This window comes from Ooceraea biroi, chromosome 13, assembly GCF_003672135.1.
Source record: "Ooceraea biroi isolate clonal line C1 chromosome 13, Obir_v5.4, whole genome shotgun sequence".
Taxonomy (NCBI): domain Eukaryota; kingdom Metazoa; phylum Arthropoda; class Insecta; order Hymenoptera; family Formicidae; genus Ooceraea; species Ooceraea biroi.
In genome coordinates this window covers 3,463,074-3,481,747 of record NC_039518.1, presented here as the reverse complement: position 1 = coordinate 3,481,747, position 18,674 = coordinate 3,463,074, and the positions used below count along the sequence as shown (strand labels likewise).

The 18,674-nt window shown below is 41.5% G+C and overlaps 1 protein-coding gene across 2 annotated transcripts; it reads left to right on the top strand.

Moving 5' to 3' along the window:
• Window positions 1–1,224: 1,224 nt before the first annotated feature.
• LOC105285612 (myosin-IIIb) lies at window positions 1,225–18,313 on the top strand. Of its 2 annotated transcripts, XM_020033691.2 has the most exons (15): window positions 1,225–1,822; window positions 2,125–2,406; window positions 2,653–3,237; window positions 3,333–3,724; window positions 7,214–7,542; window positions 7,704–8,210; window positions 8,739–9,022; window positions 11,032–11,306; window positions 11,377–11,744; window positions 11,832–11,942; window positions 12,028–12,284; window positions 13,758–13,966; window positions 14,076–14,156; window positions 14,531–14,695; window positions 16,506–18,313. In XM_020033691.2, the coding sequence occupies exons 1-15, from the start codon at window positions 1,490–1,492 to the stop codon at window positions 17,275–17,277; spliced, it is 4,950 nt and encodes a 1,649-aa protein (XP_019889250.2). In that variant the 5' UTR covers window positions 1,225–1,489; the 3' UTR covers window positions 17,278–18,313. The 2 variants fall into 2 exon arrangements, with proteins under 2 accessions (XP_019889250.2, XP_019889251.2); XM_020033692.2 differs by lacking the exon at window positions 14,076–14,156 and having other exon boundaries at window positions 1,226–1,822.
• Window positions 18,314–18,674: the final 361 nt, after the last annotated feature.

The following is an 18,674-nucleotide window of genomic DNA, read 5'->3' as shown; positions in this document are numbered from 1 at the left end:
TAATGATCAGAATTTCAACAGAAACATAACGGCTGACGTTTTGTGTTTAATTATTGTGCATTCCTGTCGGTCACGCTACGAATCCAATCTGCATAGTGAAATAAGCGCATCGAAAATTACTAAGCTGCGGAGAGAAATTTTCGCCGATATGCACGAACGAGCATTGAGTAAAATCGGTTCCTGCAGTGATTGGGAGAGCATCCGAGTAGTTTCGGTTCGGACCTTATCAGGAGGCGTAATTACCGAAGCCGTTAATTATCGAACAGTTTCTTCGAACAGTTTCTCTGCCGCAGTAAAACTGCGAAAAAGAATATGATCGATGGCAATGGTTGCATTATTACATTTGCGGCCTACAATGGCACGTTCAATTACACACGACGAAACGTCGCTCGCAGTCGCAGCTGGCTTCGGTCCTTACATGGCTTCACTCAATGAAATAGGACTTCCATCATTAAAGCCGAAGTTATACAAAACGTGTCCTCGTTGTGAGGAAAGTGAAACCATCGATAGTAATTAAAAAATTATCGGAGAATATATTCTGTTTCATATCTATTTCAAGATCGAATGTATCGAAACATCGGGATGATGTTTACTAATTAACAAAATTTACTAGAATAATTAATGAAATTTGCTAATTAATAGCAATCCTCGTCGAGAAACTTTAATATAAAACTTGAATGGAAACGTCGATAAAATTGATACTTGTTTTTTTATTTTTATTAATTCTAAAGTGCAAATTATAAAATGGAATCTAATATTTTTCTACATCATTTCCACATCATTGAAAGCCTCTCTGCATATTTACGAATCTAATTTCGTATCATAAACCGTAGAAACGCATTGCTTAACGATTCTCATGGTCAATCGACCGATGTATAATCGCGTAGAAAAGCATCAGTTAAAAATGGGGCGTGTTTCTCTCGGTAGACCTACCTCTAGCAGAAGTGCGCCGGTCTAACCGATACGAGCCTAATACTATTAAGGAGTTAACAGGTATCTGGTTGGAAAACGAACGCTCCCAGTATAGTAGTATGCTGCAGTTAGTCGAACTAGCAGCGTGTACGTTGATACTTCTCCGAGATTCAATGAGGAATGAAGATATCTAAAATTCCAAATTTTCGAAGATTCAAAAATTGTACACAGGCAATCGCGATCGGTCAATAAACCTATCTTGGAAAAGTCGTCAATAATTATAGTGTAACTGCTATAAAACTCTCTTCGACGCGCCTTTTGCAAAAATTATTTGTTGTGCGTGCTCGGTAAAGAAAAACGGTAATGTCGTCACGTAAGTAATAAATACCTTAAGATATTTCAGATACTATTGTCATATGTCCGACTCAGGTTTTAAATTATTCAGCTTCTTCTGATTAATTTTATCATTTTTTTTCTACGATTTAGTCTTTGTCTTCGTTAATGTAATTATGTTGTTTCACGTTACACGATTATGCTAACGACTTAATAGCGATATGTTCACCGGTTCTGTGCAGAAATGACCGGAGGCGGGACCAACATGGCATATCATGGCCTCAGCCAGCACGTTAATTTCGACACGATACCAGATCCTGGCGAACGTTTCCGGTTGGAGGAACTAATCGGCGAGGGTACGTACGGCGAAGTGTATGCCGCTTATGATAAGGAAACTGGCAGCAAGGTTGCCATTAAAATATTGGAGAACGTCGCTGACAACATCGAGGAAATCGAAGAAGAATACCTGGTACTGAGAGATCTGAGCCTGCATCCGAACATTCCCCTCTTCCACGGTCTGTTTCTAAAACATGCGAAACCCGGCCAAGAAGAAGATCAGTTATGGTTCGTGATGGAGGTACATCTCTCGTCATAATATTTTATAACGAAAAAGATTCACGGAAAAATGATGGAAATTTATGTGATGAATTTTCCGATAAAAGCAATTAAAGAAATAAAATTGCCTTATTTTTCTATTTAAAAATTACGGCAATCATTAAAAACGGTATGATATTAGTAAGATTTTCTAATGATGAGGAAGTATTATATTTTCTATGCAGTTTTACGTCGCTCGTCTATAGTTCCCGTAGATTAATTCTTTAATCTTTCAGAAAAGGAACGGAATCGACATGCGTAAAAAATTAATTGCTCCGGTTCCAGCTGTGCACCGGAGGCTCCGTGACCGATCTCGTGCAGGGTCTCAAAAAACGCGGCAGCCGCCTAACGGATGACCAAATAGCTTACATCTTGAAGGAGACCGTCGAAGCTCTCATCTTTCTGCACAGCAATCACTGCATGCATCGTGATGTGAAGGGTCACAATATCCTGCTCACCGAAGAAGCGCGCGTCAAATTGGTCGATTTCGGCGTGTCCTCGCATCTGGCCGCGACTCTCGCCAGGAAGAACACATCTGTTGGCACACCATACTGGATGGCACCGGAGGTGAGTGTATTTAACGCGTACATTGTCTCCTGCAAAACGAAGAATTTTTAATACACATCTAAAACGTCTAGAATGACAATAATTAAGCAATCACGAAGCATTCGCGAAGTCAGGTGAACAAATAAATTTTCGATATTCGAGACACATCAAAACATTCTTAGTCGTTGAGTGTTTCTCGCACTTTAAAAGATATAAGTACAAAATATCGCATCGTGGAATATTGCATTCTTTGCTAAAAAAAAATAGGTAATAGCTTGCGAGCAGCAGCTGGACTCGTCGTACGATTCGCGCTGCGATGTCTGGTCGATCGGCATCACAGCCATCGAGTTAGCGGAGGGCGATCCGCCGTTATCTGAATTGCACCCTATGCGAGCGCTCTTCCAAATCCCGCGGAATCCGCCCCCCTCGTTGAAGAACCCGGACATCTACTCGGCGGAACTGACGGATTTCATAGCCGAATGCCTGGTGAAGGATCTCGAGCACCGGCCGTTTGCCAGCGAACTAAAGGAGCATCCATTGTTGAGGGGCACAGAGCAGGTCGCGGAGAGGATCAGGGAACAGCTGAGAGAGGAGATCCGCAGACAGAGAGCGGATGGTCGCATACATCGGCAGCCGGAGGTGACTACGAAACACGGGAAATTGAAGACGGACCGCAAGACGAGACCCGAGAAGATGTACATGGACGATCTGGCGGCACTCGACATGCTATCGGAAGAGGCCATCGTCGATCAATTGCAGCACCGGTACGAGCAAACGCAAATATACACGTACATCGGTGATATACTGGTCGCCGTGAATCCCTTCACCAACCTGGGCTTGTACACTGGTATCGTAAGTATCTGTCGTTTGCCTGATCGGATATAACGTTGTATGTATTTTATTTAAATGAGAGAAAGTCGCTAGGCAATATATCTTGTACTCTTTAGGAGCAGAAACGGTATAAGGGCCAAGCGAGATCCGACAATCCCCCGCATATATTCGCGGTTGCCGACGCGGCGTATCAAGCGCTACTTCATCAACGTCAGAACCAGGCGATAGTCATCAGCGGCGAATCGGGCGCCGGGAAGACGGAAAGCGCAAATTTGCTGCTGAAGCAACTCGTTTACCTCAGCAAGGCGCCGAATCGCAATCTCGAAGAGAGGATACTACAGATAAATCCTATAATGGAGGCCTTCGGGAACGCGACGACCGGCATCAACGCGAACTCCTCCAGATTCGGAAAATATCTCGATCTAACGATGACGAAGGGCGGAAAAGTGACCGGCGCGCGAATCTCGGTTTACCTGTTGGAACAGTCGCGGGTGATCGCTCAAGCTGAGTAAGTCTTCGAAGATTTAATTTTTATATTAGGGGTGTGATTTAGTTTTGAGGGTTTTTTTGCTCAAAAACGCATGTATTTAAATATGATAATGAATGAATACCTTCATCAAAATATTTTCCTTCCTTTTCTATAACTTTTTCCTATCTTTCTGGCAAGAGATGACGATAAAATGACTCTTCTTTTCAGTTGACCCATTCGTCGACGAATTTTCGCACTTCTTCCAAATTATCAAAGTGTGTATCCTCTAAAGCGTGTTGCATCCACCGGAACAAATAATAATCGCATGGAGAATACGCGGGGTGCGGTAAGACTTGCCATTCGAGCTCTAATAGTGTTTGTTTCACTGATGACGCAACGTCAGGTCGAGCGTTGTCACGAAGAAGAATCACTTTCCGTCGTTTACTCGCAATTGGTGGTCGTTTTTCGTCCAATGCTTGCTTCAACTTGTACAATTGGTGTCGATAACGATCAGCCGTGACAGTCTCATGCGGATTTAGTACACTATCCCACCAAATACAGAGCATTACTTTTGAACCGTGAATATTGCGTCTCGGAGTGGATGTTGATGATCCACCCATGATTTTCTGCGTTTGGGATTATCAAAATAGATCCACTTTTCATCCCCAGTAACAATCCGAGACAAAAGACTCTTCTTTTTTTGCCTGGCGATCAACGAGATGCAAATGTTCAAATGGCACTTTCCGATAATTGATGTCGAACCCATTTCCCTTCTTTCTGCATTTTTCCCATTTCATGTAAATGTTTCGTAACTGTTGTACGATCAACATTTAATGCTCTGGCAAATTCTGAAGTGGATTCTGTTGGATTTTCGTGCAATAATGCTTGCAAATCTGCATTTTCAAGCTTTCTTGGTTGTCCCGAGCGTTCTTTGTCCTTAATTGATGGGGCAGAATCACCATAAGTTTCGACAAGAATTCTATAACCGTCAGCCGCAGTTTTCTTTTGATTAAAAAACAAAAGCAACGCATGTCGAAATGCTCTTTCGGAAGTTGCATTTTTACGATGATATAAACACGACTGTTGTTGCTATAATGCTACTAAATGTGATGGATAATGTCAAGACTGTAAGAAACAACAGTTATTGGAACAAACTGACACTACAGCCATCTGTTGCAAAACCCTCAAAACTATTAGGGGTGTGATTTAGTTTTGAGGGTTTTTTTGCTCAAAAACGCATGTATTTAAATATGATAATGAATGAATACCTTCATCAAAATATTTTCCTTCCTTTTCTATAACTGTTTCCTATCTTTCTGGCAAGAGATGACGATAAAATGACTCTTCTTTTCAGTTGACCCATTCGTCGACGAATTTTCGCACTTCTTCCAAATTATCAAAGTGTGTATCCTCTAAAGCGTCTTGCATCCACCGGAACAAATAATAATCGCATGGAGAATACGCGGGGTGCGGTAAGACTTGCCATTCGAGCTCTAATAGTGTTTGTTTCACTGATGACGCAACGTCAGGTCGAGCGTTGTCACGAAGAAGAATCATTTTCCGTCGTTTACTCGCAATTGGTGGTCGTTTTTCGTCCAATGCTTGCTTCAACTTGTACAATTGGTGTCGATAACGATCAGCCGTGACAGTCTCATGCGGATTTAGTACACTATCCCACCAAATACAGAGCATTACTTTTCAACCGTGAATATTGCGTCTCGGAGTGGATGTTGATGATCCACCCATGATTTTCTGCGTTTGGGATTATCAAAATAGATCCACTTTTCATCCCCAGTAACAATCCGAGACAAAAGACTCTTCTTTTTTTGCCTGGCGATCAACGAGATGCAAATGTTCAAATGGCACTTTCCGATAATTGATGTCGAACCCATTTCCCTTCTTTCTGCATTTTTCCCATTTCATGTAAATGTTTCGTAACTGTTGTACGATCAACATTTAATGCTCTGGCAAATTCTGAAGTGGATTCTGTTGGATTTTCGTGCAATAATGCTTGCAAATCTGCATTTTCAAGCTTTCTTGGTTGTCCCGAGCGTTCTTTGTCCTTAATTGATGGGGCAGAATCACCATAAGTTTCGACAAGAATTCTATAACCGTCAGCCGCAGTTTTCTTTTGATTAAAAAACAAAAGCAACGCATGTCGAAATGCTCTTTCGGAAGTTGCATTTTTACGATGATATAAACACGACTGTTGTTGCTATAATGCTACTAAATGTGATGGATAATGTCAAGACTGTAAGAAACAACAGTTATTGGAACAAACTGACACTACAGCCATCTGTTGCAAAACCCTCAAAACTATTAGGGGTGTGATTTAGTTTTGAGGGTTTTTTTGCTCAAAAACGCATGTATTTAAATATGATAATGAATGAATACCTTCATCAAAATATTTTCCTTCCTTTTCTATAACTGTTTCCCATCTTTCTGGCAAGAGATGACGATAAAATGACTCTTCTTTTCAGTTGATCCATTCGTCGACGAATTTTCGCACTTCTTCCAAATTATCAAAGTGTGTATCCTCTAAAGCGTGTTGCATCGACCGGAACAAATAATAATCGCATGGAGAATACGCGGGGTGCGGTAAGACTTGCCATTCGAGCTCTAATAGTGTTTCTTTCACTGATGACGCAACGTCAGGTCGAGCGTTGTCACGAAGAAGAATCACTTTCCGTCGTTTACTCGCAATTGGTGGTCGTTTTTGGTCCGATGCTTGCTTCAACTTGTACAATTGGTGTCGATAACGATCAGCCGTGACAGTCTCGCGCGGATTTAACAGCTCATGGTACGCTATCCCACCAAATACAGAGCATTACTTTTCAACCGTGAATATTGCGTCTCGGAGTGGATGTTGATGGTTCGCCTGGATCCACCCATGATTTTCTGCGTTTCGGATTATCAAAATAGATCCACTTTTCATCCCCAGTAACAATCCGAGACAAAAGACTCTTCTTTTTTTGCCTGGCGATCAACGAGATGCAAATGTTCAAATGGCACTTTCCGATAATTGATGTCGAACCCATTTCCCTTCTTTCTGAATTTTTCCCATTTCATGTAAATGTTTGGCAACTGTACGATCAACATTTAATGCTCTGGCAAGTTCTGAAGTGGATCGTGTTGGATTTTCGTGCAATAATGCTTGCAAATCTGCATTTTCAAGCTTTCTTGGTTGTCCCGAGCGTTCTTTGTCCTTAATTGATGGGGCAGAATCATCATAAGTTTCGACAGGAATTCTATAACCGTGAGCCGCAGTTTTCTTTTGATTAAAAAACAAAAGCAACGCATGTCGAAATGCTGTTTTGGAAGTTGCATTTTTACGATGATATAAACACGACTGTTATTGCTATAATGCTACTAAATGTGATGGATAATGTCAACATTGTAAGAAACAACAGTTATTGGAACAAACTGACACTACAGCCATCTGTTGCAAAACCCTCAAAACTAAATCACACTCCTAATATAATTAATTCGAAGTAACGAGCGAGATGTGATCAATGTGACTTGTTTCAGGGGCGAACGAAACTTCCACATCTTCTATTACATGTACGACGGCCTGGAGGCGGACGATCGTCTCTCAGAATTTTATCTCGACCCCACGCTCCGGAAGCATCATCGATACCTCACGCATTACAGTCACACATCGCAGACGCACATCGACAAATTCCAACAGCTCAAGATGGGTTTCAAGGTGCTCGGGTTTCAGGACAGCGAAGTGGACACGGTGTATCGAGTTTTAGCCGCCATACTCCATCTGGGCGACATCGAGTTCGCCGAGGTGGCGACCGAGGACAACACCGACAATAAAAGCCGAGTCATCGACACCGTTCCATTGCATAGAGGTAACATTTCCGTCGCCTCTCAATATTTCTATCATCAATCTTTTAATCGGAATGCAGAATCGATCACAATTGCGATTACGAGTCTCGTTTATGCGGAAATAAAATTCCACGAGTACATTGCGATTTACGCGTCGTGATGGAAACATCCATTCCGCTTGCAGTTTCGAAATTACTCGGGGTCGAACAAAACGATCTCCTGGAGGCCCTGACATCGAACTCGGTGATGACCAGAGGCGAGACAATTACGCGGAACAATACGGTGGCCGAAGCCCGCGCGGCTCGCGACGCGATGGCCAAGGGTCTCTACGGCCGGCTCTTCGATTGGATGGTCAACCAGATCAATTGTTTGCTGTGCTTCAGCCGTTCACCGAATTACGAGCCGCTGGCGATCGGGTTGCTTGACATCTTCGGCTTCGAGAATTTCCCCAGGAACTCGTTCGAGCAACTCTGCATCAACATAGCCAACGAACAGATACAGTACTATTTCAATCAGCACATCTTCACATGGGAGCAGCAGGAGTACATGGCCGAGGGGATACCCGTGGATCTCGTCGAGTTTTCCGACAACAGGCCAGTTCTCGACATGTTGCTCAGCAAGCCCATGGGACTCTTGGCGCTCCTCGACGAGGAGAGTCGATTCCCTAGAGCGACCAATCGATCCCTGATCGGTGAGCATTGTTACACATGCACATTCTTTCTACGGGGTGTCTGACATGAGGCGAAAAACCTCTCGCCCACAGGTAGGTCTCGTCAAACTGAATTAAAAAGTCCTGTACATTCATTCATTCTTCTCTCACGTGAATTAGCGAACTTTCTTTACTTAATTACTCGAAATTTTACGCGGTTGTTTGCAAAATGGTGCAAGATTTTTTAATTCAGGTTGACGAGACCTACCTGTGGGCGAGAGGTTTTTCGCCTTATGTCAGACACCCACCCTGTATAAACGTGCGTCCACTTTCGAATTAAGATTATTTTGAGCAACACCTTGGAATCTGATTTAATGAGTAAATGAGAGGGAATTCTGATAAGCTTCATTTAATTAGCTTAATATAATCAAACGAGCAGAAATCCTTTCGGAAAGCTCAAAATCAAGTATTTTAAAAAGTAACGGGATTCTAACGAGCTTTTAATAATGATCGAGTTAAATCTTGTGATCATATATTGTGATTCTAACTGCTTTGTAATTTTTGTTGTAGAGAAATTCCACAACAATATCAAGTCAAAGTTTTACGTACGACCCAAATCGGATGCGGTCTGTTTCGCGATACATCACTTCGCCGGTCGCGTTGTCTATCAAGCCGATGGATTTCTCGAGAAGAACAGAAACTTCCTGCCACCCGAGGTCATTCAACTGGTACGACAGTCGCAGTACGATATGGTTCGTTTCCTGTTCCAATGCCCGATCACGAAAACCGGCAACCTGTACTCGGCGCTACAGGAGAACGACTCGAGGAAATCGCAGTCGAACCAGAACACAAAGGTGTGTGCACACCCTCAGAAAGGATTTCTGATAACAAGACGAAAAATATTCTTCACTAATTTAATCGTATTACAAGTATAAAAAATATGAAAATCAAACAATTTTTTATTTAATCAGTAATTTCTATTCTTCTCTCTCGAATTAAATAAGATTGTCTTACTGTCTTCAGACAAGAGTAACATGTACACATTTATGCTTATATATTCTTCTATGTAGAATAATTTGATATTAGCGCCACTTTATAGTAGGCTTCGTCCATGTCGACGCATCATTTTCTCACAGTAGCTCGTCGACTCGGCGCTTCTGCGTCCTTTATTCCGATAAAACGGCCAATATTTATGTGTTGCAATCGAAAATCAGGAAAGATTTACAATGAATAAGTGCAATACTCTACAAGAAATATTAACAGATATGGAAATGTAAGTAAGTATACAATATACTTACTTATATACAATATACTTACTTGAGAAATAAGATTCGAGATAAGACATTTCCACTTATTCATTGTAAATAACAGAAACACAGAAACACTTTCCCGATTTTCGATTGCAACACATAAATATTGGCCGTTTTGTGCAGATTCTACAAATTCTCTTAGAAGAATAGAATAAGATGTCTTTTAGATCTGACAATATTCTGAAATCAAGAATATTTTGAACTTGCTAGAAATTTGTATCTAAATCCTTCTGAGAAAATTAATGAGATAGCACCAAGATTATTTAAATCTAGATTTTCGAATTTTCTATTCGAGATTAAAATATGCTTCTTTTCAATAATAAATATGATTGTCGCTATCGCGATGTTATTTTATGATAGATTAAAGAGCAATAGCATTAAGTCCAGAAATCTTTTCTGTGGGTGCAGCATCATTGGTTCCATCCGCTGGAAATCCTGATGATGAAAAAGAGCGCTGTTACTTATTGTACATACTTTTTCTTCCATGTATTAGGTGTGTGCAAGTGTTTTCATTTTCTTGCACATTTTCGTTTTAGATGTATAAAATACGATCATCAAACATTTCCTTGTTTTTACGATTTTCTCTCGAAAATTATTAAATATCGAATCCCTTTGCGAAAAAAGGGATTTTTTTCGCGTCTCGAAAGTACACCCTCAGAAAGGATTTCTGATAACAAGACGAAAAATATTCTTCACTAATTTAATCGTATTACAAGTATAAAAAATATGAAAATCAAACAATTTTTTATTTAAATCAGTAATTTCTATTCTTCTCTCTCGAATTAAATAAGATTGTCTTACTGTCTTCAGACAAAAGTAACATGTACACATTTATGCTTATATATTCTTCTATGTAGAATAATTTGATATTAGCGCCACTTTATAGTAGGCTTCGTCCATGTCGACGCATCATTTTCTCACAGTCGCTCGTCGACTCGGCGCTTCTGCGTCCTTTATTCCGATAAAACGGCCAATATTTATGTGTTGCAATCGAAAATCAGGAAAGATTTACAATGAATAAGTGCAATACTCTACAAGAAATATTAACAGATATGGAAATGTAAGTAAGTATACAATATACTTACTTGAGAAATAAGATTCGAGATAAGACATTTCCACTTATTCATTGTAAATAACAGAAACACTTTCCCGATTTTCGATTGCAACACATAAATATTGGCCGTTTTGTGCAGATTCTACAAATTCTCTTAGAAGAATAGAATAAGATGTCTTTTAGATCTGACAATATTCTGAAATCAAGAATATTTTGAACTTGCTAGAAATTTGTATCTAAATCCTTCTGAGAAAATTAATGAGATAGCACCAAGATTATTTTAATCTAGATTTTCGAATTTTCTATTCAAGATTAAAATATGCTTCTTTTCAATAATAAATATGATTGTCGCTATAGCGATGTTATTTTATGATAGATTAAAGAGCAATAGCATTAAGTCCAGAAATCTTTTCTGTGGGTGCACTCGTATGATGAGAATTTGTATCTCCCTCAATCTTCATTTTTACAAGGATATTGATGGTTTGTTGATGTCTCTTAGGAACGTTACTCTAGTCGAGGTCTAGCGTCGCAGTCTCGCGTTCAGCAGACAGTGGCGACGTACTTCCGTTATTCCCTGATGGATCTGCTGCAGAAGATGGTATCCGGCTCGCCTCAATTCGTGCGATGTATAAAACCGAACGACTCGCGGAGTCCGCGCTTCTTCGACAAGGACAAGGTCGTGAAACAATTGCGATACACGGGCGTCCTCGAAACAATACGCATCAGGCAAAATGGATTTTCTCACCGGATACCGTTCAGCGAGTTCCTTAAGAGGTATAATTAATGGCAGACTCGTCACAATACAAGTTCTCACGTACTAAGTGAATTCACAAATGACATACAGATACTGCTTCCTCGCATTCGGCTACGACGAACGCGTAATCGCCAATCGAGACAATTGTCGACTACTTCTGATACGTTTGAAAATGGACGGCTGGGCATTGGGCAAGACCAAGGTCTTCTTGAAGTACTATCACGTCGAGTTCCTCTCGAAGCAGTACGAGGAACAGTTGAAAAAGATCATCATGATCCAATCATGCGTGCGACGATGGCTCGCGAAAATGCGATTCAAGAAGCAGAAATGGCAATTCGCCGTGTCGGTGGTCACGCTGCAGCGTCATATTCGGGGATGGTTATCCCGGAAACGTACGATGCAGATGCTAGCTCAGAAACACGCGAAGGAAGAAGACACGACGGCCGAGTTCATACAGAGTAAATTTGAGAATCTGAGTCCTGATGATTAAGAAATTTTCTAATCAATTCATTATCATATTTGTAATCGTTTTAATTTTCTCGTAGATGAGATAAAACGTAGAGCGCAGGAGAATACAGACATAAATAATCGCGGGAAACAGCAACAAGCACGCAAAAATCTAGAGAAGAATAATGCTGCGACTATTATACAAAGCCGTATGTGTTGCAAGAATTGTAGTCAACGTTATGAATCATAAACGTTATGTTCAATGATGAATGGATATGATTAAATATTTTATAGATTTCCGTGGTTACACTATCCGCAAACGTTTCGGGTACGAGCTGGAGGAACGTTTCAAGAGGATCCTGAACAACCACGACAACATATACGATGGCCATAAGGCGTTGCTGCGCGAGGGATTGAAACATGAAGACGCGGCGCTTATTGTTCAAAGATGGTACAAAAAGGAGGAGAGAGCGGCGAGGAGGAAGCCGGTCGCGAAGGATCCCATACATCCCAAACTACGACAGGCCGATCTGATTCAGTTCTCGCAAAACGTAATTACGGGCTAGACCTAATTCATGCCGAAAGAAAAACGCAGTTCCATTTTCCCTTGCTCGAGCTTAACTCTAATCTATTGGGTTGTTCGGAAAGTAATTTCGTTTTTCACAAAGAGATGTCGTTAGTCGCGTTCCTCGATACTTAACCTTACTCTAAACGGCAAATTCGTTTTATATTTTGACAACTGACATTTCAGACGTCATTTAGTATCTTATTGTGTTGCGATCTGTCAAGTAATTGTTTTTTGGCATCACATCAAACATGGAAAATCAAAGTGAGCATTTTCGTAATATTTTGCTTTTTTACTACCGAAAGGGTAAAAATGCAGTGCAAGCGAGAACAAAATTGTGTGCCGTGTACGGAGAAGATGTATTGAGTGAACGTCAGTGTCAGAATTGGTTTTCGAAATTTCGTACTGGAAATTTCGATTTGAAAGATGCACCACGTTCAGGTCGGCCAATTAAAGCTGATGACGAGAAAATAAAGGCTCTGGTGGATGCAAACCGTCGCATAACAACACGCGAAATTGCTGAAAAGTTAAATTTATCGAATTCGACCGTTTACGATCATTTGAAACGCCTTGGATTCGTTTCAAAGCTCGATATTTGGGTTCCACACAATTTAAAGGAAATTGACTTGATTCGACGCATTACCATCTGCGATTCATCGTTGAAACGTGAAGAAAATAAACCATTTTTTAAGCGAATCATAACTGGAGATGAAAAATTGATTGTTTACAACAATGTTAAGCGAAAACGATCATGGTCCAGGCAAGATGAACCTGCTCAATCGACATCCAAGGCAGATATTGATCAAAAGAAGATCATGCTTTCTGTATGGTGGGATTGAAGGGGAATCGTATTTTTCGAGCTACTACCAAGCAACCAGACGATTGATTCGAAAGTGTATTGTCGTCAGCTGGATGAATTGGATGCTGCCATCAAGCAGAAGCGACCAGAATTGGCGAATAGGAAAGGTGTCGTATTCCATTACGACAATGCCAGACCACACACAAGTTTGGTCACTCGCCAGAAGCTTTTACAGCTTGGATGGGATGTGCTACCACACCCACCATACTCTCCTGATCTGGCACCATCCGATTACCATTTGTTCCGGTCTCTACAAAATTCTTTGAACAATGTAAACTTCGATTCAAATGAAGGCGTCAAAAATCACTTGCTTCAATGTTTTGTCAATAAGGAGAAGGACTTCTATGAGCGTGGAATCTTAAAGTTGCCAGAAAGATGGCGAAAGGTAGTGGAACAAAATGGCCAATACATCACTGAATAAAATTTATTCTAAATATGAAAAAACCGCCTTTCATTTTTCCTTGAAAAAACGAAATAACTTTCCGAACAACCCAATATTTAGCTCGACAGCACGGGCAGAAACCATACTAACGTTCATCGCGAAACACGCATTGATCAGATTATGCTATTAGCCGCCATTTACGGGCTTTCTACCGGCAGGTACACATGAAGAACCAAGAAGTGCACAAACATCTGCGGCGCAACAAGCCTGGCGTTCGATTAAGCGATATCGAGGAACCGCCGCAGGACTATGTTCGTCCTGAAGGATTCGATATGGTGCAATCGATACTGCAGTACCGCAGTGGCATGCAGCCGGACGAGGAGGACGGCATCAAGTATTATCGGGACCTGAAGGAGGAGATGAGCAGGTAGATATATACGTAAATCGTAACGTTACATGTCGCCACTGACCGTTGCGAGCGAACGAGAAAATTAAAATGCTCAATGTTCGAATGCTTCTGGCACTCGCATCGCAAGTGGTTCGGAATTCGAAGACGACGAAGTTGGCTGGGACTCGCCGTTGATACGGCTGGAAAATGACCTCCACCCATCGCTGAGGTACAATCGCAAATCTACCCCGATGCCAATCGTATCCATGCCGCTTATTAGTCGAGTTCATTAATGCTAGCCTCTTCGCCGCCATTTGTGCACTGCGAATGGAGTAATCCCAAAATACGCGCCTTGCACCTTGAATTATAGATTTATCGAACTCTTTTCCGGCGACTTCAGCAAGGATTCACTCCGACCAGTCCACTCGAAATCCGATAAAATTTCTAATTCCTCTCGCGAACGCTTTATTATTCATTTGCTGACCCTTTTAGCGTCCTTTTGAATGTACGTTGGAAGATAGTTTCTTAATCATCGGCGAACGTTGTGTTTCATTGACGTATTAAATTTCATTTTATGTGAACGTAACGAGATTATCTCTCTAGGAGTCGGAGCGGCCAGATTCTAGAAGTGAATGCCGAGAGGAGGGATCGTGTGGCTCAGGGCGATTTTGCGGTGGCACCAGAGCAGCATCTGTCAAGCATTTGGCACAAAGCCCTGAGACATCCGTCCGATGTACGCGAAAACGAGAGCTCCAAGAGAAATGTCAGGTAAAATTTGCGCCACACGTGTGGACGCATTATTATTGGGTCGTCCGGAAAGTTCGTGCCGATTTTGAAGGAAAATTCAAAGGCAACATTCTTTTATGTCGATAAATATTTATTGACTTATGTATGCACCGTTTTGTTTCACAACCTTTGTCCATCTTTCACGCAACCGGAAGATTCCATTCTCCCAGAACTTCTTAGGTTTCTCGGCGAAAAACTCCTCAAGGTGGTTTTTTATGTCGATCAAAGAGTCGAAGTTCTTGCCGCTAAGAGAATTTTGCAAAGACCTAAATAAGTGAAAGTCTGAAGGTGCAATGTCTGGTGAATACGGTGGGTGAGGTGGCACATCCCAGCCAAACTCCGACAATTTTTGTCGGGTAGTCAAAGAAACATGAGGTCTGGCATTGTCCTGATGGAACACGACGCCCTTCCTATTGGCTAATTCTGGACGTTTTTCCTGAATCGCTGTCTTTAATTCGTCCAGTCGCGAGCAGTACTTATCTGCATTTATCGTTTGGTTGTGTGGTAGGAGCTCATAATATAGGATTCCTTTCCAATCCCACCAGACACAGAGCATGACTTTTTTTGGACGAAGGCCGGCTTTCGGAGTGGTTAATGCTGGTTCATTTCGCTTACCCCAGGATCTTTTTCGTTCTACATTGTTGTAAATGATCCATTTTTCGTCACCCGTCACTAATTGCTTCAAAAATGGTACGTTTTCGTTGCGCTTGTACAGCGAGTCGCAGATGGAAATGCGATCCATTAAATTTTTTCGGCCAAATTATGCGGAACCCATACACCATAGCGACTTACGTAACCAAGCTTCACTACACGATCGTGGACAGTGGTTTTCGATATTTTCAGTATCTCTGCCAATTCACGTGTCGTGTAGCGCGGGTTATTCTCGATCAGTGTCTTGATTTGGTCATCATCAGTAGTAGAGGTCTGCCCGAGCGTTCTTGGTCCTTAAGGTTAAAATCACCAGCTCTAAACTTAGCGAACCACTTACGTACGGTTCTTTCAGCTAAAGCGCCTTCTCCGTAAACAGAACATATCGAATTTGTTGCTTGTGAGGCATTTTTGCCTTTCCGGTAATAGAAAAGCATCAAGTGTCTAAAATGTTCTTTGTTTTCTTCCATCTTCAAAAGAGTACAAAACTGACACGAATCAATTGATCTGAAACAACTTTTTTCCTAAAGATGCGTTGAAATGTCACCTTTAAGCTTATGTATATAAATCGTATGTTTTCAATGACATTGATATATTCAGACATGTTCCAACGCCATCTATTAAAAATCGGCACGAACTTTCCGGACGACCCAATATTTCAACAAATAACTTTATTCGTTAATCCATTACGGTTGAAACATGTGAAAAGAAGCTAAAGCTTCTTTTTTGATTATACAAAATTCAAAACTTAAAAGATTGCCATTTGAACAATTTTATTCATGCTTATTCTAATAAGTCAAGAATTTTGTGTAATGTAAATTTAAATGTTAATTATTAAAATCACACGCGAGTTGTATCATGTTTCAATAAATATCGAACTAATCCGTATTTATCTCTTTCTTTGCCAGAAACATCATGGCAAATTTCCAGGTAAAATTATAAACTTATAGCACTGCTAAAAGCGACGTAGCAACAAGCGATTCACCTAGATCAGTAAAACAATGTATGCGACGAAAATTTTCAAAAGATACCCTATTTAAATAGATTTATTGTAGCAATTTATTACTTTCTTATTGCACCCTGTTTGCAAGCTCGAGCTATTTCTCAAAAATTAAATTTAACATGCAGCATTTTCTTCTTCCAGTACAAGGATTAATGACTTGCATATCAACAACGTGCATCAACACTCAGATGGACAACGCGCAACCGGTACTCCGCATCTCCACGATCCAGCTGGCCTACGATTCGTGCTCGACGATCGATATAACGCCATAAATGAACAACAGAATGGCCTTAATGGACGGAACTACGTGAACGGCCATAATTCCGTTAACAATAAGCATCACATTTCGATCAATGGCTGTAACAATCAGCAGATACCCTGTAAAACAAACAACGGTATCGCGAGGAACCAGATGACAACTACAAAAACCGAGAAATCTGAACTAATTAATGGTCTGGCGAATAATAACAGGCCCGAGAAAACGTCAGATCGGTCGAGTCCGAGACAGAACGTTCAACCGATGAGAAACCATCGGAATCACGTAAATCATAAGAACGGCATCAATCGATTAACGAATGGAGAAAGATCAGTGGACCAGCAGCTTCTGCGGAAAGAAGATACCATCAACAACGCGGCTAATTTAAGGCAGCTTTTGAGGCCCACGGTGATGGAGAGGCGACAGGAGAGAGAAGCCAAAGTCGAATACGACGCGGAAGACATCAACGGCCCTTATAATTTCAGACAGTTGCTCAGGCCGACCGAATACCTTCCCACGGAATCTTTGAGGAAGAGGAAAGGCGGTCTCGTTTCCAACGGCGTGCCACTGCCGAAGGACAAAGTTCCTGAGAAACACGTGAAGAGAAGAGCGCCGTTGGCGCCGAGCCAGAATAAACTAGCCAACGGGAAGAAGTGAAGTTACGACGTATTATTCAACACCAGCGGAGAATATTTGTTCGTGAGACTGGAATCCACGGGAATTGGTTTTCCTTTCGCCGAGTAATAGCCGGGACCGTTAACCGAAAACATCGTGAGAGCACTGCAAGTTAATTAATTAACCGCTCGATGTGTGCATAAGTAAGCGCTAACGGAAGTCCTGTCATTATTGCCATTGGTACAAAAAGGAATGCTCGTATTAATGTGAGGCTTAAATACTATTGTAGAATAATCGAAGAGTGTGATATGATGGGCGCGTAGAGTATGTTACAATGGACAATTGCATTTTCCAATCACTGTACCCGTTAATTAATGCGATACAAATGCGCTAATGAAAGTAATATATTTGAGATTCGATATCTATACATGTGTAGCATGTGCATCGCGTTAAGGGCGGAAATCGCGCATTTTCCAAGCAAAATATTGTTTCTCTACACACAGCGAATATATTACAATGCCACGAGATATTGCAGCGCGGTCTTGCTCGGTTCTTTTAAACGCGGTTCCGCATTTTATATTCTTTCCTCCCGTGAGAGTGCAATATCGCGGGTAAAGTTGCGTGATTCCAAAGTCTAAGTCCTTTCTTTACGGTCGAGCACGCTATGCAGCTGCCGGATAACATTCGTAATGAAGATAGAAATGAAAAATTTCGCGATATCGTTGATCCTGTTAGAAACGTAATTGATGCGTCCCATATAATTGAGAATTCTCAGTAGAGATCGCCAGTTTTAATAATAAATTTATCTTTGCTTGCTTTAATGTGTAATTACGCGATGACGGCATACGATGAACCGTGTTATTGATTACATTTAACGTAATTTATTACCCGTTGCGATAATATATGCGAAAATTAGCACGCGTCTAGTACTAGTCATGCCTAGCTTTACTTAAATCGTAGGTGTTCATTAATAATGTATCTATACAAATGCGGACATAAATTATGTTCATCAATTATTTATATGACTGACGAACGATTGATATATCCAAAGTAAATAAATGCAATACTGATAAATCTCGAAAACTCCCCGAGGGCGAGTCGAATTCACCTCTCCCCGCAACAAGATATGAACAGCGTGGTTCACGCAAACTCGATTAAACGGCGTTATCGGCCAATACACGACTTTTCGGCGGTTTGCGCGTCTCGCTCTCCACCCCGTTGCCGGACGTTCACAAAACTACCCCTTCAGCTATGAACCTAGGCGTAGCTCGGTATTACTGACGGCCGTCAATGCCGCGACGCCGGTGCGAAGAACGTTGAGCGCGGGACCACGAGATGGCCGGGGTGCTGCGGCGTCGCGACGCCCGGCGCCCGGCGCCGTCGACGACGGCCGGTAGTTCCGTCGGCGTCGCCGTCGTCGTCGCGCGACGTCGCCCTCG

Excerpts from the sequence above, each read along its gene's own strand:
- LOC105285612 (XM_020033691.2), top strand. The coding sequence starts at position 1,490 with ATGACCGGAGGCGGGACCAACATGGCATATCATGGCCTCAGCCAGCAC. Across the intron at positions 7,543-7,703 it reads CACCGTTCCATTGCATAGAG|TTTCGAAATTACTCGGGGTC; the intron begins GTAACATTTCCG and ends TTCCGCTTGCAG. Across the intron at positions 14,157-14,530 it reads GACCTCCACCCATCGCTGAG|GAGTCGGAGCGGCCAGATTC; the intron begins GTACAATCGCAA and ends TTATCTCTCTAG.